Source organism: Anser anser (genome assembly GCF_964211835.1).
Source record: "Anser anser genome assembly, chromosome: 22".
Classification (NCBI taxonomy): domain Eukaryota; kingdom Metazoa; phylum Chordata; class Aves; order Anseriformes; family Anatidae; genus Anser; species Anser anser.
Genome location: NC_139743.1, coordinates 9,772,458 through 9,797,353, shown reverse-complemented (window position 1 = coordinate 9,797,353; position 24,896 = coordinate 9,772,458). Strand labels below are relative to the sequence as shown.

The 24,896-nt window shown below is 51.5% G+C and overlaps 2 protein-coding genes across 4 annotated transcripts; one reads left to right on the top strand and one right to left on the bottom strand.

The window, feature by feature from the left end:
• Positions 1–130: 130 nt before the first annotated feature.
• HEPACAM (hepatic and glial cell adhesion molecule) lies at positions 131–6,060 on the bottom strand. 3 transcript variants are annotated; one of them, XM_083808240.1, is made up of 7 exons: positions 5,368–6,060; positions 3,391–3,732; positions 2,870–3,151; positions 2,687–2,780; positions 2,121–2,191; positions 1,948–2,018; positions 131–1,865 (listed from the first exon to the last, which is right to left on the bottom strand). In XM_083808240.1, the coding sequence occupies exons 1-7, from the start codon at positions 5,429–5,431 to the stop codon at positions 1,647–1,649; spliced, it is 1,143 nt and encodes a 380-aa protein (XP_083664366.1). In that variant the 5' UTR covers positions 5,432–6,060; the 3' UTR covers positions 131–1,646. The 3 variants fall into 3 exon arrangements, with proteins under 3 accessions (XP_083664366.1, XP_083664365.1, XP_083664364.1); XM_083808239.1 differs by having other exon boundaries at positions 1,948–2,191; XM_083808238.1 differs by lacking the exon at positions 5,368–6,060 and adding an exon at positions 4,432–5,086 and having other exon boundaries at positions 1,948–2,191.
• Positions 6,061–6,902: 842 nt separating this feature from the next.
• Positions 6,903–23,925, top strand: CCDC15 (coiled-coil domain containing 15). The gene is made up of 11 exons (XM_083808237.1): positions 6,903–6,963; positions 7,041–7,191; positions 9,424–9,573; positions 10,439–10,627; positions 11,489–11,605; positions 15,528–15,683; positions 17,972–18,091; positions 20,026–20,129; positions 22,199–22,378; positions 22,446–22,594; positions 23,536–23,925. Exons 2-11 carry the CDS (start codon positions 7,060–7,062, stop codon positions 23,649–23,651), a joined length of 1,413 nt encoding a protein of 470 aa, XP_083664363.1. The 5' UTR covers positions 6,903–6,963; positions 7,041–7,059; the 3' UTR covers positions 23,652–23,925.
• Positions 23,926–24,896: the final 971 nt, after the last annotated feature.

Here is a 24,896-nt window from a genome sequence, read left to right as displayed (position 1 = left end):
CCGTCCCCCAGACCTCATTCTTTTTGCAGCCAGGACATGCTCAATAGGTGCACCGAGCCCACCTGTCCTCAGCTGCCACCTACCTCTGCCATGTAGCCCCGACCCCCCAGCACACCAGGCACCCTCAGGCTGAGTAACACATTTAGTTTATTGGTTAGTAGCATCCATGGGTGCTCACACACCCCGAGCACCCCGGGGGGCCCCAGCACCCACCCCGGTGACCCAGCCCTCCAGCTTTGTCCTAAACCTATTCCTGGGGAGGCCTGGGGCAATGCGAACGGGTGTGCCAAAAACTGGGTGATTTTCACAGAAAATCCATAGGCAGCAGCGGGCGGGTCTGGCTGGTGGCTGGGAGAGCAGTGTTCACTTGTGGGGCCTGGGCCCGTGTTTTGGGGACAGCACAGCCAGAGAGCTGGGGGGCTTTCCACCTGTGTGCGTGGGTGTGAGTGCACGTGAGAGCCTGCACGCTAGCTCGCGTGCACAGGGCTGTGGGGGGGGGGGGGGTGCACAGTGCTCTTGCACATGCAAGGTGCATGCGTGCTCTCTTTGCACACCCTGTGCATGCTCCCTGCACACTCGTGCGTACTTCGTTCATGCTCTTCTCACAGGTTCCACGCACGCTCCATCTTCACGCTCCATGTATGCTCTTGCTGAACACTCATGGTCTCTGCACGCTTCAGGCACATGCGAATGCTGACACACTCTTTCTGCAAATGCCATGCACGCTTACCTGCATGCCCCATGCACATACCATGCATGCTTTCTCCACATGCTCCATGAGCACTATCTCCACACAATCCATGCTTTGTGTATGCTCTCTTGACATGCTTTATGCATGGCCTCTTGCATGCTAAATGCGTGATCCCTGCACACTGTACGCATGCTCTGTCTGCACACTCTTGTGCATGCCCTCTTACATCCTTTGTACATGCTCTTTCTGCTTGCTCCAAGCTGCTCTTTCCACATGCTCCTTGCATGCCCTCTTGCATGCTCTGCCTGCATGCTTTCTCCACACATTTCATGTATGCTGTCTCTGCATGCTCTGTGCATGATGTTCCTACACACTCTGCACACACACTCTACATGCACTGCACGTGTCCTTTTGCATGCTCCATGCGTGCTCTTTGCACACTGCATACGTGTTCTCTGCACGCTCCATGCACATCTTCTCTGCACACTCTGTGCACACTCTGCATGCTCTGTGCGCACTCTCTGTGCACACTGCACGAACGATCTCTGTGCTCACTCTTTGCCTGCTCTTTCTGCACAAACTGTGCACACTGTTTCTGAGTGCTCCGTGTTTGCCCGCTTGCACCGTCCGTGCATGCTCTCTTTGCACACTGTGTGCGTGCTCTCCACGCGTGCTCTGCGCGCACACACTCTGCAGACTGTGCGTGGGCTCCCTCTGTGCATGCTCAGTGCACGCTCCCTCTGCACACCCGATGCACGTGCGTGTGTGTTCCCCGTGCACCCCACACCCCGCCCCGCAGCCAGGCCCTTCCAGCAACACCCCAGCACCCCTCGCGGGGCGGCAGGGTGCAGCTCCAGCTGAGATCAATACCAAATTAGTGACTTCCCGCCGTGCCCCACATCACCCCTCAACGCCGGGGGGGGCCGTCCACGTGTTCCCCACCACCGCCGCCAGCTCAGGCACTGATCTCCAAGGCGCTGCCTTCCTCCTGCTCCCGGATGGCGGGGACGCCGGTGGCCCGCAGAAGGCGTGGGGCGGTGCGGGAGCGCGCGGGTGAGCCAGGGGGTGAGCGGGGAGGGCGGGCGGGGGCAGGCGAGCGGTGGTAGCGGCGAGCCCCTCGCCCTGGCGAGCGCCCGGCGGGCGGCGGTGAATCCTCCTGGGGTGCTGGGGTGTCCTGCGGGGAGGGCGTGGGTGTTGACACAGGGGCAATGCTCCAGCGTTTGTCCCGGCATCACCTGGCCCTGCTGCCCACTCACCTGCTCCTTGAGGATGTACAGGGCCAGCGGGGTCTTGCGGTCGTGGTCGGTGCCGCGCGGGATGGTGTCGGCTGCAGGAAAGGTGGGGAAGGGAAGGGATGGGAAGGGAAGGGAGGGGAAGGTGGTGGGTGCCCAGGGCACGGTGCTGCCCGTGCTGCCGGCACCACACTCACCCTCGTGCTTGGGGTGCTCCTCGTCCTGCTCGGTGTAGTCGGGGGGAGGTGGCTCCGCTTGCTGCTTTGGTCTGGGGAGGAAACAGAGGCGGTGATGGTGGTGGGGATGGAATGGGATGGGATGGGATGGGATGGGATGGGATGGGAGGGGATGGGATGGGATGGGATGGGATGGGATGGGATGGGATGGGATGGGACGGGACGGGACGGGAGGGGACGGGAGGGGAGGGGAGGGGGCGGGACATTATGGGGTTGGGGATGGAGATTGGAGATGGAGATGGAGATGGAGATGGAGACAGGATGAGATAGGGTGGGGTGGGATGGGGTGGGATGCGATGAGATGGTGCAGGACAGGGCAAGTCAGGATGAGATGAGATGGGATAAAGGGGGATGAGATGGGACAGGAGAGGATGAGATGGGACAGGATGGGACAAGATTGAACGGGACAGTATCAAATTGGATGGGATAAAACAGGGCAAGAAGTAAGGGGGAAGGGAAGGACAGGACAGGCTGGGATGGGACAGGACAAGAAACCCCGTTGGCTCCCACGTTCCCCTCAGCCATACTTCTTAGATGGTTTCCAGCAGGCACAAACAGTCACCAGGGTTACAAGGAGGAAGATGCCGCCCGTGGAGAGGATGATGTAGAGGGAGCTCCGGCCTAGGAGAGAGCAGCAAGGGGGGAACCCCCCCCAAAATCTTAACCAGGAATACCTGCAAGCAATGGCCAGCCCTGGGGACACATCTTACGGTAGACAGTGAGCTTCACGGGGATGCTGCGGCCGTGGCTGATGGGGTTCTCCACCAGGCAGCTGTAGACATCGTCATCGGCCATGAGGACGCGGGTGATGGTGAGGATCTTCTGGTCGGGGGAGAGGAGAAGGCGGGAGTCGTTGCTCAGCGGCCGCCCATCCTTCAGCCAGGTGTAAGTGGGCTTGGTGCCGTTCTCATGTGAGCAGTTGAGGGTAAAGAACTCGCTGAGCTCCAGCACCGTCGAGGAGGCCACCAGCACTTGCGGCTTTGAGATGGGGACTGTGGATGAGGGGAGCCAAGGTGACACCAACACCCCAAAGGACACGGATGGACCCATGGCACGGAAGGGGAGGACATCAGTGCCCTAGTGGGGACCCGACCTCTCTGCAAGCAAGCCAGAGCCACCTCTCTGTATTGCTGAACTCCCCAGACCACCCCCCTGATGGACAGATTCCTCACAAAACACTGTGGGGAGAGATGTCCCAAGGGGAAAACCAAGCTCGGCTGGGCACCCTTACTGTCCACGGTGAGGTTGATGGTCTTCTCGCCGGTGAAGGTGTCATCGGTGATGGAGACCTCCACCTCGTAGGCACCCTCATCAGCCAGCTGCAGCGGGCTGATGAGCAGCGAGCCATTCTCCAGCACGCGGATGCGGTCACGGTAGTCAGGCCGCAGGTTGCCGATGATCTCGGTGCCGATGGACTGGACGACGGTGACAGGCTTGTCCCGCTTCAGCTGCCACTTCACCACCGGCTTGTCGGGGCTGGCGCTGGCGTAGCGCACCGACAGCAGCGCCGCCTTGCCTGCCGTGCCGCGCACCAGCGCCGACGGGCTGGTGATGTTCACCCCCGCCAGCAGACCTGGGGACGTGGGGGAGACAGCGGGCGCCGCGTCCCGGCCCTCCGAAAAAGGGGAAAACCCCCTCCCGGAGCCGCGACGAGCGTCCCTGAAAATCCCTCTCCTGCAGCACCCCCACTATTTGCACAGAGGTTTGCAAAAATGCATGCATCGCCCCAAAAAAGTGCTTTGGGAGGGGGTTGATACAACCCTTGGAAAGTGCACTGGAGGAGTTGATGGAACACTTTGCAAAGTGTATCGGGGACATTCATGTAACCCTTGCAAAGATACACACACAGGGTTCCCACCCCGAGACCTAGAGGATGCTCTTGTCTGGCCGCCCCCCCATGCCAGTGCACAAACACAACACTGGCGACCGAGCCACCATGTCCCAGTTCCGAGGGGACCTCCCAGTACCCTTCACCCCACAGGGAAATTCAAGCTGTCTGTGCTCAAAGCAAACAGCAAGGCTTAAAAATCTAACTTTTGAGGGAAAACAAAAACCAAGAACATAAAAATAAAATGGGTTTAATCTCCAAAATACCCCTGTCCCCACTAGTTTGAGAGCCTCATCCATGAGCCCCCATCCAGACGCTGTCACCTGAAGTTGACCAAACCCCAGACTGAAAGGGGGGGGAGGTGAAATCAGCTGGGGGGGGGGGGGCGAGGAGGGAGGAGAGCAGAGCAAGAAAGGGTTTAAACAAGCCTGAAAGTCACGGGACCTATTGGTATGCAGCATCCGTCCATCCATCCTCCCCAGCAGCCGCAGAGCTCAGCCCCGAAAAGGCACCGTGGGGTGAAATTTGGGATAAAACCCAGGCACATGGTCAGGATGCGACCCCTGCCCCATCCCCACACCCTCGTGTGTCTGGGAGCCCATTCCTGCCCTGCTTTAACCCCATTGCTTTATATTTTCAAGGTCCTGGGGGGAGGGATGGGAGGGATTTAGGAAGCATCACACAAACATCCCCAAAACACCAATCCTTCCCCCAAAAGACAGTGGTTTCTTCAAGGCCCCCCCCTTCACGCAATAAATTTTGGGGTGCAAAACCAATCCAATTTGCTCTGCACCCTCAACCCGACCCCCCCGTTGCTGCCTTTGTGTGCAAACTTTTGAGAAATTGTGGAGAAGAATTGCAGCTGCCTTCCTGTGCTGGCCCCAAGAGGCGGTGGGTTTGCTCCTTCAGGGGGTGCTGAGTCCCAGAAATCAGTGTGCTGGCGGAGGGGGGCACTTGGGGCGTTAATGCATTCGGGTGAGATGCAGCGGGATGGGGGAACAGGAGAGAAGCGGGGTGAGAAAGGGGCTTTTGAGGGAAGATGAAGACTGAGCAAGAAAAGGGTTTGGGGAAGCCAAAATCTGTTGTCTGAGCCTGGGGTTCACCCCCCACTCCTCCCCAGCAGGACCGGCTTTCCTCCCACAGAGCTTTTTTCCTCGCTTCTGGGCCCTTTTTTTCCTCCTTTCCACCCCTCTGCCACCGGAGGGGCTGCTCGGCGGCAGCGTGTATCCCCGCCTTGTACCCAAGCCTCCCCCCAACCCCCCAATTTAACGAGAGCCACCGGCCTCCTCCACTCCTGCCCCATTTGGGTTAAAACAAACAAACAAACAAAAAAATACAGAAAAAGGGGGGAAAAAGAGAGGAGGCTGGCTGCCCCCCTACCTGCGTGCAGCGCCAGGAGCCAGGCAGCGGGCAGCAGGCACGGGGCGGCCGCTGCTCCCCACATTTCGGGCAGGCTGCAGGGGCCCCGCTCTGCGACACTTCCCCGCTCTGGGCACGTCCCTCTGTGCTGCTGGCCTGCAGCCCGGCCAATTTTTTTTTTTCCTTTTTCTTCTTTTTTTTTTTTTTATTTGTCCCTTGCTCTCTCAATAGAGCCCTGTGTGTTTCGCCTCCCCAGCGGCCTGAGCTGACATTTGTTTGGGGAGAAATCACCCAGATTCGCGATTTTTCCCCCTGCCTGGCTGCACGGGGACGCTCAGCATCCCATGGGATCTGGGGACCAGGGCGTTGCGTCCTGCTTTCTGTTTGTCGTTACTTTTTAAGGGGACGTTTGGGAGGTTATTTCACAAAGCTCCCCCTCCCCCCCCAATCCCCACAAGCCAAGCGTTCCTTTTGCTTTTTCCAGGCTGATGCTTTAAAACGAAGCCGTGGCTGCCCGCGGGCCCCGCTCCAGCTCCGGTGCCAATTAGCAGCGGTTCCCGGCGGCTGAATGGGGCAGCGGGAGCGGGGCAGGGTGCCCGGAGCCGCTTCCCACAGAGCTCTGCCAAGCTCCTCGCACGGGCGATGCTCGGCTCCCCCCAGAGCAGCCTCCCCAGCCCTGGGGTGCAGTGGAGGATGCTCGGACCTTCTTAGGGAGGTGCTCGGGGGAGATTTTTGGGGGGGACGCTCTTGGGAGATGCTGGGGAGGGCGTTATGGGGAGATGCTGGGGGGGGCGTTATGGGGAGATGCTGGGGGGGGCGTTATGGGGAGATGCTGGGGGGGGCGTTATGGGGAGATGCTGGCGGGGGCGTTACGGGGAGATGCTATAGGGAGGCGCTTTGGGAAGTTGGACCGATGCAATGGGGAGATGCTGGGGGGGGCGTTGGAGGGGAACACCACGGGGAGAAGCTCCAGGGGGCTCTATGGGGTTATTCTGGGGGGGCCTTCAGGGGGGTGTTCTGGTGGGGTGCTCTGGGGATGCTCCGGGGACGCTCTGGGGAAGGCTTCAGAGGGATGCTCTGGGGTGTTTGGGGGGATGCTGTAGTGTTCTCAGGATGCTCTGTGGGGTGCTGTTGGGATGCACCGGGGGATGTTTCTGAGATGCTCTGAGAACGTATGGGGCCGACACGCCAGGGGTGTTCTCAGGATGTCGGGGGATGTCGGGGGATGTCGGGGGGATGTCAGGGGTTTGTCAGGGGGATGTCGGGGGGATGTCGGGAGATGTCGGGGGATGTCGGAGGTTTGTCAGGGGGATGTCAGGGGGATGTCGGGGGATGTCGGGGGGATGCTCCGAGAGGATGCTTGGGGGAGATGCCCCGGAGCGTTCCAAGGACGCCGAGGGCGATGTTTCAGGGGTGCTCAGGGGGGCGTTCCAAGGGGACGCTCCCGGGGGCACGCAGGGCGGGCAGCTCCCCCCCACCCCCCCACCCCCCCACCCCCGTCCTCCGGCGGCGGGACGCGAACCCGGGCCCCAGCAGCCGGGGGCGGGGCGGGGCGGGCGGGGCCGGCGGGCGGAAGCGGCGCCGGGATTCAAACGGGCGGCGGAGGCGGAAGCGGCGGTCGGTGGGGCCGGGGTGGGGGCGCCCGAGGGAGCGGGGGCCGGCGGGGCGCACTCACGCTCTGTTTCCTTCCGCAGGCCCGGGCTCGGCGCCGCGATGCCGCCGTCCTGCAGGGAGCGGCCGGCGGGGGCCCCCCGGCGGGTGCTGGCCGCGAGGAGCCCCCGCGTGGCCCCCGTGGGCGCCTGGGTGGAGAGCGGCCCCCCGGGGCCGCGGCACGGCCTGGCCTTCGTGAGTGCTGCGGGGCTCCCGGGCCGCCCCCCGGCACCCCCAAGGGGCAGGAGCGGACGGAGCCCGGCCTCGGGCCGGGGGCAGCCGGCAGCGTTCGTCTCGGTGACTGTGGGGCGGGGGCGGCGAGGCAGCGCGCTGCCCGCCCAGCCTGGCTTCCCTTTACATAAGCCCTGGTTTGGTTCCCCTTGAATAAGCCGTTTGTCCTTTTTTTTTTTTTGGGAGAAATGCATTGATTTAAAAATCCGTTGGGTGGAGAATCTGGTTTGTCTCTAGAAAGCGGCAGTTGACTGCTTAATTATTTGCACCCCGCGCTGTAATTTTAGCTGGAGCTTTGTATTTTCAGCTTGTTACTAGGAACTGACTTCCATCATAGGTAACGCAGCTAAAATCGTCAGGTTTGTGCCCGCTGTGTGCGTTTTTCCTCATATTGGTGCTCCTCACCTTGTTTGCTGCCTCCCCGTTCGTCTATAAAGGATGTCTGTGAGCCAGAGCTGTATTCCATGTTGATGATTTGAAAATAGGAATGTTAAATGTTCCAGGCCGTAGAGCCGATACCTGCAGTACCCCATTAGAAACACTTAAGAAAATCTTCGTTGATGCTTTTCTCGGGGATTCCTGCTTTGAGGGTTATTATAAGAAGACTAAAGGTGCATTAAATATAGGATGATGAGTTCAGTCCCCTGTAATTAATGCCTAAACGTTACAGAAGCTCCTGTGCTTCTGAGATGATTTATTTCCATATTGTAATTTAAATTCCGAAAGGTTGAGATAATATATGGAAATGAATTGTCTCCGTATTCGCACAGCTTCCACTGCCAAACTTTGGGGGGAGCTGAAGCCTTCTTGGGCGCTCCTGGTCCTCTGCATTTCAACACGACTGGGAGCTGCTGGTCCTTGCTGGGAGGGCTGAGCCTTGGCTTTGCGCCGGAGCATTGCCTTGGTTTGTCTTGGCACAAATCCTCATCCTCTGCTGGGGAGAGGCGTCCTCACCCTGCGTGTTTGCCATGCTCAGCTGCGCTCCTTACCTCCCCCTAGCCCTTGTGCTATCAGGTGTGGCCAAAGGTGCGCAGGGTTATCAGAACTTACTTAATGCGCTTTTATAAACCAATGGGTCATACTAAAAAAAAAATAATAATAATAATGCCTCCTCAATCAGAATTGCTAATGAAATTGCCAGCAGGGAGCGTGGCAGGTTGTTGATGGCATCTTCAGCATTTTTCTGTGTAGCTCTGGCTTGCTTTCCCTGTTAATAGTGCAGATTTCTGTCTTCATGCTTTGGCTGTGCTAATGGGGCCCTGCTGCTGTTCGTATTCCTGACAGCGAGGTATGTGGGGTGCAGACAGCCCTGTGATTTGGGGTTGTAAAAGTGTCTATCAGGAGATATGATGCAATCAGCCACACGGCCTGTCAGCTTCTTACCAGCAGCTCTGCTCATTTCCCTTCGTTCTCTTCCTCACTGCTGTGTTTAATGTAAAGCTGAATAAAACTAAGCATGTAAATAAGTAAAACTGAATCAGCTTGCAGCAGGTGACAGCCTGCCTCTGCAGGTCTCGCTGGCCACCTCTTTTCAGGATTCTGCACAGTTATTTACTGATTTGACAGCCAGGGAAGTGATACTGGTTTTCTTTAAACCTTGGTAGCGCAAGCAGAATTGCCTGGCATGGCTTCAAGTGGGAACCATGGAAAACCTGATTTTTAGGTCATTGCTTTTAATCTTTCACTTCGGATGGTAAAATCATTGTCAGAGCAGTAGCCCTGCCTGTACCGTGGTCAGCAAACTGCTTGATGCACTTCCAGCATGGCTTTTGTGAGACACTTGTCTGAAAAATGGACGTGGGATCTTGTACAGAGTGTTAATGTGACGGAGGTTAGCTTGCTTCTTTGGGTCTAGACTTAGAATTTCTGAGTGTTCGTGGGAACGGTGACCAGGAGTCACTGTGTTAGGTTACTTTTTTTTCCCTTTCTCTGCATGTTGCAGAGTCAAAGGAAGAAGCGTGTGTGCTCAGTAGCAGCACCTAGCTAGCTAGATTCAATTCAAGCTAGTAGCAATTCAATAGGCATTGTCCAAGCTGGTGTCGTGCAGTTTATGAAACAAAATGTCATTATTAACTGCTCTGGGTGCTGCTTGCCTGGCCTGTAGATGCAGGTTTTGGACGGGGAAGCAGGAATATGGGCTGCTGTAATGCTGCAACGTAGCAAAAGTCTTGTGGAATCTTCTTTCACCTCTCTCAGGCTTCAGCATTTCGAGTTGAGGAGGAGCTGAAGGAGCAGCAAAGGGAGAAGGCAGCAAGCCTGAGACGCTTCCAGGGAGAAGTAAAGCAGCGAGTGAACCAGCAAGTCAGGATGAGGAGAAAGCAGCAGCTGCAGAAGTCCTGCGAAGCGGTAAGCATCCCTCTTCTCCCTGCCTCACAGACTTCCAAAACCAACGTGTCCCTCTAAGCTGGGGAAAAAAAACAACACTGCAAACCCTAAGTCAAGATGTTAATACGAAAAAGGAAACTTGTGGCTACAGCAGGCCCTGTGGCTGCAAATAGCAAACCCGTGAGTGAGGCCAGCATGAGACCTTGGCTAGCTCTGATGCCAGAGGTGCATTAAGCCTTTTGCCTCCCCATGGAAGGGTCGATGGCTCCCTGGAGCAGTAGCCAGAGAACAGTGTCCTTGGTGCCCTCTCAGATCTCCACAGTGTTAAAAAATAGCCAGGCCCGAGTTGTGAATGGTGTGAATGTCTCCTGGTCGCATTGTAGCGAAGCAGCTTGTCCTCTCCCAGGGCAGCTTGCAAGCAACACTTCCACACCTTGTCCATGTTCCCATTTTCTCCCAAGGGCTTGTTTTAGCCTGTGAATACATTTAATCCTTTCTACTTTCAAACAACCTTCAGTAATACTTGCCAGAAACTCACTGTGCAGCGAGAAGGGGAAGTACCGAAATATCAACAGTTTTGGACACACCCCTAGGGTGTTTGGGCTGTTTCCAAAGATGAGAAGGCATGGTCGAGTGGGTATGTCCTCATGTAACTCTGCTAGCAGCATTCAGAACAGCAGCAAAACTGCTTGTGTTTTCTCATGGTGCCCACTAACGAGTGTTGCTTTAGTGTCTTGTTTTTTTTTTTTTACCTCAGAAGGGTGAAATCCTAGAAGCTGAGCATGAGCTGCTGCAGGGACATGTGCCTGCCAAGGGGGAGATGATCACTTGAGATTTACGTGTTGTTTTTTTTTTCTTTTTTACATCGGGGGCTGTGTCCTGGCAGGCAGAGAAGGAGACCTGCCTTGCCATGCAGTACTCGGACTCGGTGCTGCACTTGACTCCCAAGAAGAACACGTGTGTGTTTCGGAGCCACCCTGCACCCGTCATCTGCAGCCCCAGTGCCCGCACCATCCTGGCACAGTGGCAGGAGCAGGGGGTGCCCAGCGAACCCTTCCAGCAGCAGGCCACCAAGGTGTGTAGGTTCCCTCCTGCGCTCATCTTTTCCATCCCTGCTCTGTCGTGCTGTGTGCTTGTTGTTTGAAACAGAAGACGGGCAATATTTGTTTTCTACCTGTTTTTACAATGGATCCCTAATATTTATACTGAATGAAGCATTGGCTTACATTTTTATTCTGGCTTACAAAATGTTGGTATACCACTCCATGGGATGCTGTGCTTGTATTTTCTCCACTGCTTGTAGACACAGTGAATTTACAGTAAAACCCACGGGGAAACCTGCACAGTGACCTGTTACTGCGCTGGGATGTCATGTTGGAGAGTAGACACTAGATGGTGCCACCTCATTGAAGCTTGTGTCCTGCAAACCAGGAGTGTGTGATTGTGAAATCTTGGAAAATGTGATCTAGGGACTTCTTTAATAGAGATGCTGACGCTGCATTTGGCATCTTATAAGGCATTTGCGTTCACCTAGGAATTGTTGTTGTTCTAGTTGGGGCACTGTTTCCCCTGGGATGTGTAACAATTTCTGGCTGGGCACTGGGGATCTGGCACTTCTAACATCTCAGCAAAGTGATTTGGGAATGGATGAGCTGTAACCATGTCCTTTACCATGGCTGGATCAGGGTTTCAGTGCATTTGGGCAGCTCTGAAAGATGCATTGGTGGCAGATTACCCCAATCACGTGTTACACCTGTTGGTGAAGCTAACTGAAAGTTGACCCACACTCCCTCGATAAAGCACTGAAGCTCTCCTTGTTTTGAGCAGGGTGCGTTGCGACATCTCTTCTACGTAATTAGACTTCTTGGCGTGGCCCTCGCAGAAAGCATCTACTGACCTGTTGTTTTGCCTGTCCTTATGTCCCCTCTTACGGCAGCTCAGCAAAACCATGAGGCAAGTTCGTCGCAGGCTGGCATCCTGCCAGACTGTGCCTGAAGGAACGGGGCCCCCTGAGCTCCCCGGTGGCACCTGGAGCCTCAACAGGAGGCATGAGGTGAGTGAGGGCAGCTGGGGCAGGCTAAGGTGAGTTACCTGTGAAGCTGTGGGCAGGTCTGATGCTAATTGGCAAATCCGAAGCATCACTCAGGGAGTCTGTTCAGCAAAAACTGTTTTTGAAACCCAGATGATGATTCACCCATGGATGAATGGGGCTTGAGGGCTCTGTCCCATGCATGACACTTCCACCTTTGTTCTTCTAGGCATCTTTCAGAGAAGGCGGAAGGGTAAAGTGGTGAAAACAGAAAACACTTCTGTTTGCAGAGACTAATGAAAGATAAACTAGGAAATACAAGTTCAAAAAAGGTTTAAGAGGCTTAGATTGTGCTCTGGGTATCTGGGAGGAATGTAGTGATCGACTCTCCCCTTATGCGCCTTTATTTCTTCAGCAAACCTCAAGAATTGTTTCCATTGCATCAGTCTCTGTTGTGTGCGTGGCTAAGATCTGGAGGGTATTCCTCATCCAGGACTGGCTTCTGGCAGGCATGTAGTTGTTGGCATGCATCTCCTTTTCTCAAAGCGTTAAGTACATAGTAGCCACGTAACAAGATTAGTCCCAAGTGCCTGACCTTTTGTGCTGTTCAATTTCATCCTGTTTTTGTTACTCAAAATCAGCTTTATGCTACAGCTGTTGGCATAGCTGTGTTGTGCTTTCTATGCCAAGACCTTTCTTAAACTGATGTACTTTGCCCACCCACCAGTCCTGGAGAATACCAGCAGCAACCCAAGCTGGTATTTGGTCTTACTGCCTTCACTGGAGCCAGCTTCCTGCCCGTCTTGCAGTTCTTCATTCCCTTCTCTTTTCGGGTTCATCAAGGGTGAAGTACATCTTGGCTAGTTGTTATCTAGAAAATGCCTTTTATGTAAGGGCTGGTCTGGGTCTTCCTACTCCGTGTATTGTTGGATGTCTGTTCAATAAAGTCAGCTTTGAGAACAAGAGTTACAGAAACACTGTAATTATGGGCTCAGAAAACTTGTATCTATTTCAAACACTGCGCATACCTTCTGTTTAAGTCCTCAATGCCTTCAGAATGCTCAGCAAGATGGACCGATAACATTACTTGGCTATTAGCAGTGTTAAAGCCTCACATAAATAATACAGTCTCTGCCCAAGCAAGCCAGACGGTTACAGAAGACAGAGAGCACTTGTGGGATGTGTGGTGTGGGAGTCCTGTGACAAGTCATCCACAGCAGTGAGAAACAAGGCTGGGAGGAATTCTGGGCCACTCCATCCGTCCTCCTACCCGAGCCATAGTGTAGGTACTGTTGCAGAAATATGCTAATCTCCACTCTCTTAAAACTTCTGGCAAGAAGGCTCTAATAGCTTCCCTAGGCAACTTTTGCCAAGAGGGATATGTTGATTTATTGCATTACTCTGTTTTATTACTCCAAGATGGTAGAGAATAAGAGTTCTTATTTTAATGTGACTCTTTCTTCCTATATGAATGCCTTGTTTTCCATATTCACAATTAGACAACAGCTTATTCCCTCCTTTTCGGATGCAAAAGGTTGCCACAGACATCACACCTTGATAATTGCTGCTTGCCCTTTGTGTTTGTTCATGTTGACCTTCCTTGTGTTGTCTTTCCCAGCAGATTTCTGTGATTTGAATTCAGGCGTTTTAACCTGTTCTCAAATATTTCTGCGACTTCGTGTAGCCTGGTGGGTTCTTTCTTCTGTCAGTCTGGCCAATGATGAAATTATCAAGCAGAGTCCACCTAGTTCTTCTTCTCTATCTCAGCAAGCTACCTTGACTGAATCCAGATAGCGTTTTTTAGTCAGTATTGCACCTCCCTTGTACTGGTTTCACTTAATGAGTATTTTCCTTACCAAAGTGTTGCATCAGGCCGTGTCAAAAGCAAGGCTAAAATTGAGATGTCTTCTGCTATGGTCTTGCCTGAGGCTTCTTCTGTAGTAGGATAAATTCATACCATCTAGACACTACTTTCTCCTGACAAATTTGTGTTGGTGGCTGCTTATCTTGTTTTCTAGCAGCTTACAGGCAATTTGCAAGGTGATTTCTTTTCATTTCTCCAGAATTCAGGCAATTAAAAGCTTTTGAGGCTGAAATTCCTGTAGTTTTCTCTTTAGTATTTCCTTTTCCCCTCCTTAATTTAAAGGCTATTTAAACACTGCGTGTCCTTTCCCAATAACCTGGACCTCCATGCATTTCTGCATTTCCAAGGGGGTTGTTAGCAGCTTGTCTGCCAGTCCTGGAGGTAACCCAGGGCAGGTTCTGCCCACTTAAAAAACAAACAAACAAAAACAAACAAACAAAAAAAAAAACCCTCAGTTTCTAGGAATAATCTGAATTTTTCTTCCCAGTTCTAGTCCAAGATTTGTCTTGCTTCTGTTACTAGCTCAGGACAACTCTTTGGCTGAAAGCCAATGCACAGAAGCATAAAATCCAGTTTTTCTTGGTGTCCTCTGATAATTTTCCCTCTCCCTGTGTAATGAGTCCTCTTTTGTCCCTCTTACCAAAAGCCTGATTTCTTGTTACCTTGATGTCTCTTGTTTTACTTGGAGCCTTGGCCTTTCTGGCACTTGTTTTATGCCCCTGCATGCTTGTGTTGTCTCCTACATGATTCTTTCAGTAGTCTGACCCATGCTTCATTTCCTCTGTGCTCACATTGATCACAGGCACAAGAAGAGCTTGGGACTAAGCCAGATTTGTCTCACACTATGCATCACGTCTTTCCACTCCAGCAAGGTAGCTTGTTCTTGTTCAGTTAGCATTGTTTAAAGATCTGCTGCTTCTTTGGTTCTGTTTTCCTTTTTCTATTTTTTCTTCTTCCCTGTAAGGAGTCGCATTCTCTGCAATTGTTAAACAAGAAGTCTGTTCCTGAAACCATTGCTGTTCCTCACTTCCGGAGATTTCTTTTCAGGTCAGAAACTGTTTAAAGATCCTGCTGGTCTGTTCCCTGCTGCAATTCTTTCCCAAACAGATACCTAGATTGTAATCCAGTGGAAATTATCTGTCCTGTGTTTCAGGTGATCTTGTTCACCAAGTCTTCATCTGCTTTGCGGAAGGGTTTGTAGGTCTTCAGCATGACAGCACCCAAATTCTTTTCCCCAGCTGACCATTCCCCAGAGATTTTTTTCCCAGCAGTTTCATTTCCTTCTGCCTTCAGGGCTTCAGAGCGTCCTTAGAAAGCAATAACCGTCACTCTCTGCTTCCTTGTCCTAACTGAAGAAGCTCCTCTGTGTTGTATTTTTGTCATTACAACGTTGATAGAGTAATTCCTATGCCTATCAAATAATTTCTTGTGCAGACTGGCTCCAGGCTATCCTCCATGCCTCGTATATTGCAGCACAACCATCTTGAGCAAACCCTGGCTTGACCTGTGCTCCTCCTGTTGATCCACCCTCACACTCTATGAACAATCCCACTCTTTCCCACCTGTCTCCATTCCTAGCCTGCTGAAGGGACAGCAAGGAGGAAAAAAAAATGGCTCAGAGCTTGCTTCTGGCATTTTGATTTCTAGTTTGTAGGAAACAATCTGCTGCCTCTCAAAATATTGTTAATATCCTTTCAGGAGCCTGCCCACTTACCATCTGAACAACTACAGAATGAGTGTCACTCAAGAGATCCCACCTACCCCAAATCCTCACAGTTGTGAAATAGTGCCTGGAGAGGTCTTTCCCTTCTCTTTGCTTCACCCCACACACATACATCTGTCCCTCACTTTCTACAGTTGGTTGTAGTCACGAGCTACCCTGTTAATTTAGACTTTCTGGCTCTCGTGCCCTGCAGTGATGCTTGAATACGTTGTGTTGCTGCTTGCCAGGTCTCAACTGACTTCACAGAACAAGTACCCTGAGGTTAAAGCTACTTCTAACCCTTGAGCAAGTATATTGCCTTTGCTCTCTGCACCAAAGCAGTCACATATGAACTTTGCATTCACACCTGTCTCCTCCAGGAACCAGTGCCTCATGCCACAGTGCCCACAGAAGATGAGAGTGAGGAACGTCTAGTAGGACATCATGATCTTCCAGCTGAACTACAAGACCAGGCAACAGCCCCACATCAGGCTGAACAAGAAGATGGCTTCTATATCAAAGTGGAATTTGAAAAAGTAATACTCATATGAGGTTGGGCCAGTTAGTCTGAAGAAGCTCAAATCTTTGGGAGTTGGGTTTGTTTAAGCAGGGATGGTGAAGCTGCTGTTGTAATCAGTTTCAGTTATTCCTTCAGGCCTGGCTAACTCTTATGCCTACTCTCAGCTTTGGTCAAAACAGGCCAGAGAGCAGTGTGAAAGCCAGGTGAGATTGGCTTGGAGAAGGGTCTCTGGCACAGCACACACGGTCTTGAGGGACACCTTTGCGAGAAAGTGCCTGTGAACTTACGTGTGTCTTGATCTGTGGGCATAAGGTCACCATTTTTAAATACACAAAGCCTGTTAGTGGGTAAGTGTATTGGGAGCTCTGACTGTTGTGCTCTCTTAGAATAGCCGCGCCGTTTCGACATTACTGTTGTACTGCTTTAATCTTACCGCTGTGGCTTCAAAAGTGGTTTATATGTGCTTGCCTCGTCATGCCAATTGGCTGGTGCTCAGCAGAAATCTGAGACTGCGCGTGCAATTGCATCGTGCGCTTAATCTAGTTTCAGGAGGACCTGTGGCTGCCCCTTGTCCTGTGCTGGGGAGGGAGAGCAGTGGGTGCATCACACCAGACAGAAGCCTCCAATAAAATGGAAAAAAAAAGTTTTTCATCAGAGGAATGAACTGGCATCCCTCACCCTTGCCTCAGGGCCGGCAGCTGGTGGGGATGGTACAAAACACCTCCCTTAGAGGCAGCATTTATGTGCCTGCTGCTGGGAATCCGGCTAAGGTATTTACTGATTCTTTGTTTTCAGTCAGAGTTTTGTTAAGCATCTGAGGTGTGGAAATGTTTTGCCCTTTGGATTACTTGGAGTAGTTAGCAAATACTTTATGGATATAGCAACACGTGCCCAACCTTATCTGGTGATTCGTCCAGCTAGGGAGCAGAAATACTGGCTTGGCAAATATTGTGAGTGGAGTGAAGAAGGTGAAGGTTTGCACTGAGGTTTTGGGAGACGTTGACTGTTGAACTTCCCTGACACTTCCTTTGTTACTATTACTTTCTTGCACTTCATGAAGTTCAGAATCAAAGTCTGGGAGGTGAGGTGGTAATATGAATCCCTATTTAAACTAATACAGAAAACTCCTCGAAGGATGCCTTTAGAAGTGTTTTGTCAAAGCATTGGTGCTCATGCTCCTATATGGAGATGTAGAACGTGTCTTCTGTCTGGTGATAGGGAGGGGAGGCCAAACGTAGTGGTGCTTTAACACCGATAGGTAGCTAAGCTCCGCCATGCTGCTCTGTCACTCCCTCTCCTCAACAGAACAGGGGGAGAAAAAAACTTGAGGTAAGAATAGGGAGATCACTCACCAGTTACCATCCCAGGAGAAACAGGCTCAGCCAAAGGGAGACTAATTGCCTATTGCTCACAGACAAGAGCAGTGAGGACTAAAAGCACCTTTCCCCCATCCACCCTCTTCTGCCTGCTCCACCTGAGCAGCACAGGGGCAATGGGGGCTGCGGTCAGTCCCTGAGGCTTCGTCTCCGCCGCTCCTCGGTCCCTCTCTGCCCCTGCTCCCCGTGGGGTCCCTCCCACGGGATGCCGTCCTTCCCGAACTGAGCCTGGGGGGCTGCCCACAGGCGGCAGCTCTTCAGGAACTGCTCCTTACCACAGGGTCTGTCAGGAGCAAACTGCTCCAGCACAGGTCCCCCACGGGCAGCAGCCCCCGCAGATCCCCTGCTCTTGGGTGGGCTCCTCCCCGGGCTGCAGCGTGGGGATCTGCTCCGTGGTGCCCGTGGGCTGCAGGGGGACAGCCTGCTGCACCGGGGGCCTCTACGGGGGAACTTCTGCCCCAGCGCCTGGAGCACCTCCTGCCCTCCTGCCGCACTGCCCTTGGTGGCTGCAGGGTTCTTTCTCTCGCACTTCTCGCTCCCCTCTCCCAGCTGCAGTTTTTTAGCACAGCAGTTTTCCTCCCCTTCCCCTCCCCCTCCTTAATTCTCCTCTCCCAGAGGCCCAACCAGCATTGCTCATGGCTCAGCTCTGGCCAGTGGCGGGTCCTTCTTGGAGCTGGCTGGAGCTGGCTCTGCTCTGACATGGGGCAGCTGCTGGGCTCTGCTCACAGAGGCCACCCCTGTAGCCCCCCCCCCCCAATAAAACCTTACCGTGTACGCCTAATGCACACATCCTGGAAACGTGCAGCTTGTGTTAGGTGGGTTACCCTGGTGAGGACTGACTCACCTCCAGCTTGGAGGACTTTGCTGAGGGAAGGTGAGAAACTTGGCTGTGGAGATGCTGATGCTGCTCTCTTGTACTGTCTTTCAGTTCTGTGATGGATCAGTGAAGGACTTGAGCCTGCCCAAGTCTCCCCAGAGACTGAACCCCACTTGTCGAGCTCCCCTTGTACTCTGGGCTGGCATAGACCAAGAGGAAACCAAGAAGCAGGTTTGTCTGCTACAGCCAAGCTCACTGTTTTGTCTCCATTTCGGGAGTGAAAGGTATTGAGCCTAGGGAATGCTGCTGGCTCAGATAAGCCTTGGGAGCAGCATCTGCTGGGTTTGTAAGTGCTGATGGTCTCCTGGGTTTTCAGCAAACCTACACAGTAGGTAGAAACCTACACAGTATCTGAGATCCAAATTAACACTGAAGTGTTTTAGAAGAAAAGAGCTTGGTTCATTTTGCCTTGCAAAACAAAAGCTGAAAGGTGTTGTGATTTGTTCTCTGTAGTTGCACGGGGAGAGGGCGGAAGACCTGCCAAAAATGTTATTTAAAAAATACGCTGGGGGGGAAAAAAAAGAAAAGAAAAAGAACAAAACCCTACTTTATCTTGTTTGGATATAAGGCTGGAATATAAAGGTTCCTACCATATCAGTACCTAGCAGGAGGGATAATGGCTTTCAGGCACAGACTGCAAGCCTGACACTTGCAGAAGCTTGGCTGTGCTCTCAGCTTGAGCCGCTCCATTTGGTCAGTGCAAGGCATGAAGTTACGTCCCTCTTGGCTGGCTCATGGGCCCTTTACTTGAGCACAGTAACTTTGCCTAACTTGATTCAGGAGTGGTCTAAGCTTGCTGGGGTTTATTTGTGTTGTTAATGGGGTTTCGTATCTTACTGTAGCACGCTGAGGGTCTGATTTAATCACAGGGGCCAATCAGTCTGTGTCCAACAGTTTGGCTCATGCTAATGCAGGAGATGCAAAGGGATTGTTTCTCTGGGATGCCTAAAGAAAGTGGCTTCTTTTTTTCCTGCTTCTTTCTGACTTGAACATTTCTCTCATCTTTTGTCAGCTTCCTTGCAGTCTACAGCATAAAACTTGAAAGGACTTTGAACAAATTGTTTTTGTTCTTTATGTGCGTTTTTCTAACAAACTGATCCAAAAATCCGGTTGTGGTTTCTAGAAGGCATGACAGCAGCTGGGGCTTGTCAGGCTGTTGCTTCCCCCATCAGTTCCCTCTGCCCCTTGCTTTGTATCTCCTTGGCTCTGATCCACCTTGAGATAACTGGGTTTGCAGCAGGCTCTTCCGTATGGTTTTTTTCCACCCAGCTTTCTACACTTTCAGCCTGCCAATCTCTCCTGCGCCTTTATCTCCAGCTGTGCAAGGCTGTTTCCAGTGAACAGGACAGACACATTCAGCCCAGAGCTCTTGGTATTGATGAGAAAATCCATGCCTTCCACTTTCTGGCATCGTGGAGCTCGAATAAACTGAATGCTGACTGTTCCCCATTCAGGTGGCAGGATCAGATGTGAGATTGAGCCAGGAGGTTTCCCCACCCTCGCTGCATCTTCGGGTTTAAGCTGAAGCCCAAACACTGAACCTCTCCGTGTGGTCCAGCTGTGTGAGAGCTGTGTTCCATGTGGGGCTCTCGGGTTTGTCTCAGCAATGAGTTTGCCGCCTCTGCAGTTCTGCATGTGATGGGTTCAGCTTGATGTCGTGCATTATTTATTGATTGATTTCTTTTGGAGATAACAGGATTTTGTGTAAGGCCTGCAAGTGGACCGTGGTGGATAGAAATTCATGCACTGTTGCTTGTAGCACTCTCCTCTATTGGAATGAAGTGGGGGGAGCTGTTTTTTTTTTCTCGCCAGGAAAGTAAGAATTTAGGAATTTGTCAGGTGTCCCGTATCCATAAGAGATTCAGTCAAAGGGTGCTGGTACTAAGCTCTGTGATGCTCTGAGATGCCTTGGACTCCCTTCATCTCTCCAGCTTCTCCTTAGTCCTGGGATATTAAGGGACTTTTAAGGATCGTTTGGGGAAGGAGTGAGGCTTCTATCCAGACAACTATGAGCTCCAAAAGTCAAGCCGAGCATTGATATTACCTGACATTAGATAAGTCTCCTACAAGACATCCTTCTTAAAGTTGCATCTTCATTCCTACAGCGTCAGAATGAGTACCTGAGGTGCAAGCGCCTCTTCATGAATGTTGAGCGAGAGCAAGTGAAGGAGCAGCGGAGGCAGAAAGAGCAGCAGAAGAGGATTGCTAAGTGAGTACGTGCAGATGAGCAACACGCTCTCACTTTCCTTTTGCAGCCCAGTAAACAAAACACAAAGGCTTTGAGAAGACTGTCTTGATAGGAGGAAAAAAAAAAAATGTGATGAGTCACATTCTGACTCCTTTGCCACTTTATCTACTTTAAAAAAAATTGATTTTTTTTTTAATTAGGCAGTAAGAAATGGGAGTTAGAAATGTCAGGCTGAGAGAGGTATGGTTTACCAAACCACAGCCCTCTGGGGCACTGAACCCAAGACCCTGTGCCCATGTTCAGAAACTTTGGGGTGAGATCACGTTCTCGTTAAACTACTTTTCTCTGGGATGTTTATGTCAGACCCTTTACCCTCATAACTATAAACATATATATGGCATAATAAAAAGATTTCTTAGCACTTGTTCCAGAGTTGAAAACTCCTTATCTATGTAAAAAAAAAAAATAAAAATCCTTATCTATGTAAAAGTACCTGTTCGCGTTTTGGTTGTTTCGTCTCCACTTAAGGAGGAGCTCTGCAATTTCAGACCAAAAGAAGAAAGATGCTCTATGCTTTTGTCTTTGACTCGCTATGCAAGAGCATCTAAAAATTGCATCTAAAATGATCCAATTCCACACCGTAATCACCTTGTTTTCTGACACTGGGTTTGCAGTGAGCAGGCTCTGTGGGAGCAGCACCGGTTTGTGAGGGCAGGATTTGGACCTCCCGTTTGATTTGATTGAAGTGCCATTTCAAAAAAGCAGCGTAACCCAGATGCCACCTGCAACCAGCTCCAGCCGATCCAAGTGGACAAACCAGCAAGTAGAATAAATGAGTGAGCCTTTAAATGAAGGGCTCAGCCTGCTGTGATGCATTGTTCCTGGGGCACAAGATCCTGGTGGTTGGTTTTTTTGTGGCCATTTTTCAGAGAGAAATTGCAAATCTGAGGAAATTCTTCAGCCACATTCCTGAAACTTAAATTGGCGCTCAGAGCTTTGGAGACCCTTTCCTGCCCTGCAAGTGCTGGCGAGACACCAGGGACTTTCTAGTTAGTGATATCTTCTCCCCCCCTCGCCCCTTCCAGTCCCAGGGTCTCTGCTAGACTTGCAAGCTGCTCAGAGCATGTGCAAAAAAAAGCTGGTTTTGCAATTACTTAGTGTAAAGCTAAGTTGGCCTTGGCCTTAGCTTCTACAGTAGAAGATTTATGGTGGTGTAGTTAAGGCTCTATTACCACTTCATTTAAAAGATGTTTTGGAGTTTATAACTTGACGAGAAGTTTGGCTTCGGTACTTTCCTTCTCAATGTGTGAGTATTTCATTCTCATATCTGACCCACCAAATGGAGTAACATCCTAAAAGTCCCATTCTATTACGCTTTCTTTCCCTGGCTTCTACCCAGCCTTGACTTTTATGAATGCCTTTTGGCAGTGATCAGTGTGTAACATATTATTGCATTTGTTACTCATCAGCAGGAATAAAATGGCAGATGCTTCGGTTTAAAGTCTTTGTGTTTTGTAATTGCCACTTGTCAAGGGAATGTGCTTTGCATTTTTGTGAATTATACAGTCCAGATTCCATGGAAGGGCTGGAGTGCCATTTAGGTGCAATGGAAATTGAGGCAATGGAGGAAGATTTGGTTAAAAAAATAAAAAAAATAAATTAAAAAAATCACCTCTTCAAGTCTATTTAGAGTAGACATGGGATCCTTGGAGTTTTTCTGCTGTACCCTGCACTCTTCTGCAGTCCTGTTAAGTTCCTTGTCATGGAAATTTTGCAAGGACAGCTTATGGTAGGATCCAAGCTGCCCTATAATCAGAAGATATCACAAGTGGGGTGGCTGGGTAGTTGGCCCCATGGACTGTTGCCCTTTGGGTGGATATAAAAGAGCCCAGGCACCGTTCTTGGTTTCAAAAGAATGGAAGAGAGCATCTCAGGAGCTTTTTTGGAGCAGTGGAGGTGCCACTTCAGAACAGGAACATGTAAATGTGGTGGGTGTAAATGTGGTCCAGCACATGTCAGGAAATGGGGCTCACGTGGGGAAGCTCCTTCCTCCTCTAAGGAAGCCCAGTGACAGTTGTCTGTGCCTGCAGGATTAAGAGCAAGAAGGAGAACCAGCGCCAAGTGGAAGAGCAAAAGATGCAGGAGATGGCTGAGCAGCAAGAACCCTGCTTGGGGGAAAGTGTCTGTGAAATCCTGGCCCACCTTGAACTGGAGGAGAGAAGGCTGAAGAAGATTAAGGAAAAGCAGCAGCGAAATAAGGAGTACATGAGGTGAGCTGCCAACAACTGAGTCCTGGCTCCTTGTACAGAGCAAAAGTGAATGCTTTGTCCCTTGCAGGTATGTAGAAGCTCTAAGAGCTCAGGTGAAGGAGAAGATGAAGCTGTACAACATCGAATTGCCTCCCTTGTGCTCCTGCAGCTCTGATTTCTGGGAGTCCCACCCAGATACCTGTGCCAACAACTGTGTCTTCTACAAAAACCACAAAGGTAGGAGCTCCTGCTCTTCAAGAGGACTTAGCACAGACCTAGCAGAGGGCGTATGTCTGACTGCACTGGGAGAAATCAATCCTGGCCAGAAGTTCCTGTTGGTCCTGGGCTACTGTTTGCTGATACTGTGCAGAAAAGCTCATGGCTGCCAGGACTGCAAGCATACTCCAAAAAGAAAAGGGCCCTGCTGCTGGTAGACTCAACATTGTGTTTAACTAGATCTTTCTGTGCTGCAGGTACATCTTGTAATACTGCGCAGATGTGCCCAGCTGCTAGCTTGCATAGTGTAAGACTAGGGCAACTCAAACATGTTGCTCAGGGAAAAATCAGGTGTTCAGCTGCTCATTTCTAATCCCCTCTTCCTTTCTCTCTCCAGGGAGCTTAGTGGCATCCTCAGCAAAATGCCAGCCTCTGTGTCAAAGTGTTGAAAAATGCTGCTGTAAATATGTAGATGTGTTGACAGGGGGAGAGCCACGAGGAAAATACTGCAGAACGGGCTTGTTAAGGGCATGGGAAACCAGTGGCTTTTGGAGCTCTTTGCTTAAATGCTAGATCTGCACTTGGGGAGGTTGGTTGCAAAAAGGTGATAGAAATCATTATCTTTACACGAAAAGTGCTCTGATCTAGGAAAAATACCTGCCTGAGTAATTGGGAGTTATCTTCTAGGTGGCTTTGCAAAGTGGAGAAATGGAGGCCTTAAAAAAATCTCTGGGTTTCCTGCTTTGGCTGACGTACCACTCTGTAATTGGGAGTGTACAGACTGCCATACAGCCTGCAGGGTGCAAAAAAAGAATGTGGAAAACTACAGGCATGTTGATTAATCTTAAAAAACAGGTCTTCTCTCTTTGCTTTGCAGTAAAAGACAGAAGCTGCCCCCAGCTTTGGGCCATAGGTGAAACTCTCATCTCCTAACGCTGCTTCTCGGTTCTTTCCCTACTCAGCCTACAGCCGTGCTCTGCAGTCTGTTGTCCTGTCCTGTGACCCCACAGATGGAAGGATTAAACTGCCCATCCGTGACCTCGCTGCTCTCTGCACACACCCTGTGAAGCACCAGTGAAGAGGGTGGCTGTGTGCCCCTGTGGCTCAGGGACTGGCGTAAGTAGGCATCGTGTCCCAGCATGAGAGCCGTGCCGTGCCAGAGCACTTGCTGCTCCTTGTGCTCAGGTTTAAGTCATGCATTTTTGGTTTTGCTCCCTTGGTGCGGTTGGCCAGACCAGGAGCACAGGGCGGCTGGCAAGTGTGAAGGGGCTGATTGTTCTTGTGGGCTTGTTTAGAGGCAAGCATTTGAATTTTGGTGTTCAGCTGCTCAATAAACTTTGCAGCATGTGTGATGCTCTGTAGTCTTGTCTGCAGTGAGAAATGAGGAGAAACAAGGTGCCCAGGGTTGAGTATCGCATCGCCTCATCCATCGCTTTAAGCCACACTTCTGGGATCACTTGCAGAGTGTTTTGGCGTGGGTGCTTGGCCCCAGCTCCTGGCAAAGGGTGCGCATGCCTGCCGCCAAACCTTTGCCCGCCCTGATCGGTTCACAGAGGAGTGATCTTGGGCATGCGGCCAGCCCGTGCTGCAGGCACTAGCAGTGCTTGGGAAGCACTATGTGTGATCCAGCTGCTTTGAATGAAACCCTCCCGATCCTGAACTTCTTCCTTCCCGCTCCCTTCTATAGATTTCCGTATCATGCACTCTGGCCCCTGCTTCTCAGGTCACGGGGCAGAGTAAGGTATGTATTGCTCATTTGCTTTCTTCCTGGAGAGGACCTAATTGCCCCCACCCAGAGTAGCACCCAATCCACGCTCCCGTGGCCTGTTTTCCTCTGGAAAGGAGCTTTGCCCTGGGAAAAGTCTGTTTAAACTCTTGGTGAGCATAGTGCTTTTCTGGGTGCTGCTGTTCTTGGGATGCTGGGATGGATTTGCTTTGACAAGGAGTCTAGTCATGGGGATGCTGCTCTGTGGTACCAGCATCGCAGGCTGCTCCTGTTGCTTCACTGGGGTTCTGAGCATCCCAAAACCCAGAGCATCCCAAAGAGAAACCTCGTGCCTGGGTGCTGTCAAAGCCACTGGTGCCCCTGGCACCTTCTGCTTGGTATCCTGCAGCCAGTGGGGAACATTCAGGTGCCAGGATGCAGGTGGGTGACCCCATCCGTCTCCACACAGTGCAGAGGAGCCACGGCCGAGCCCAACACTGCCAGACCCACTGATGGCACTGTTTTTCTCCTTTTCTTTGAAATCCAATTCACAGCCCAATTCCCAGGCAAAACCTCCACTATCTTCCTGTGATACTGTGAGTGCGATACTGTCCTGGA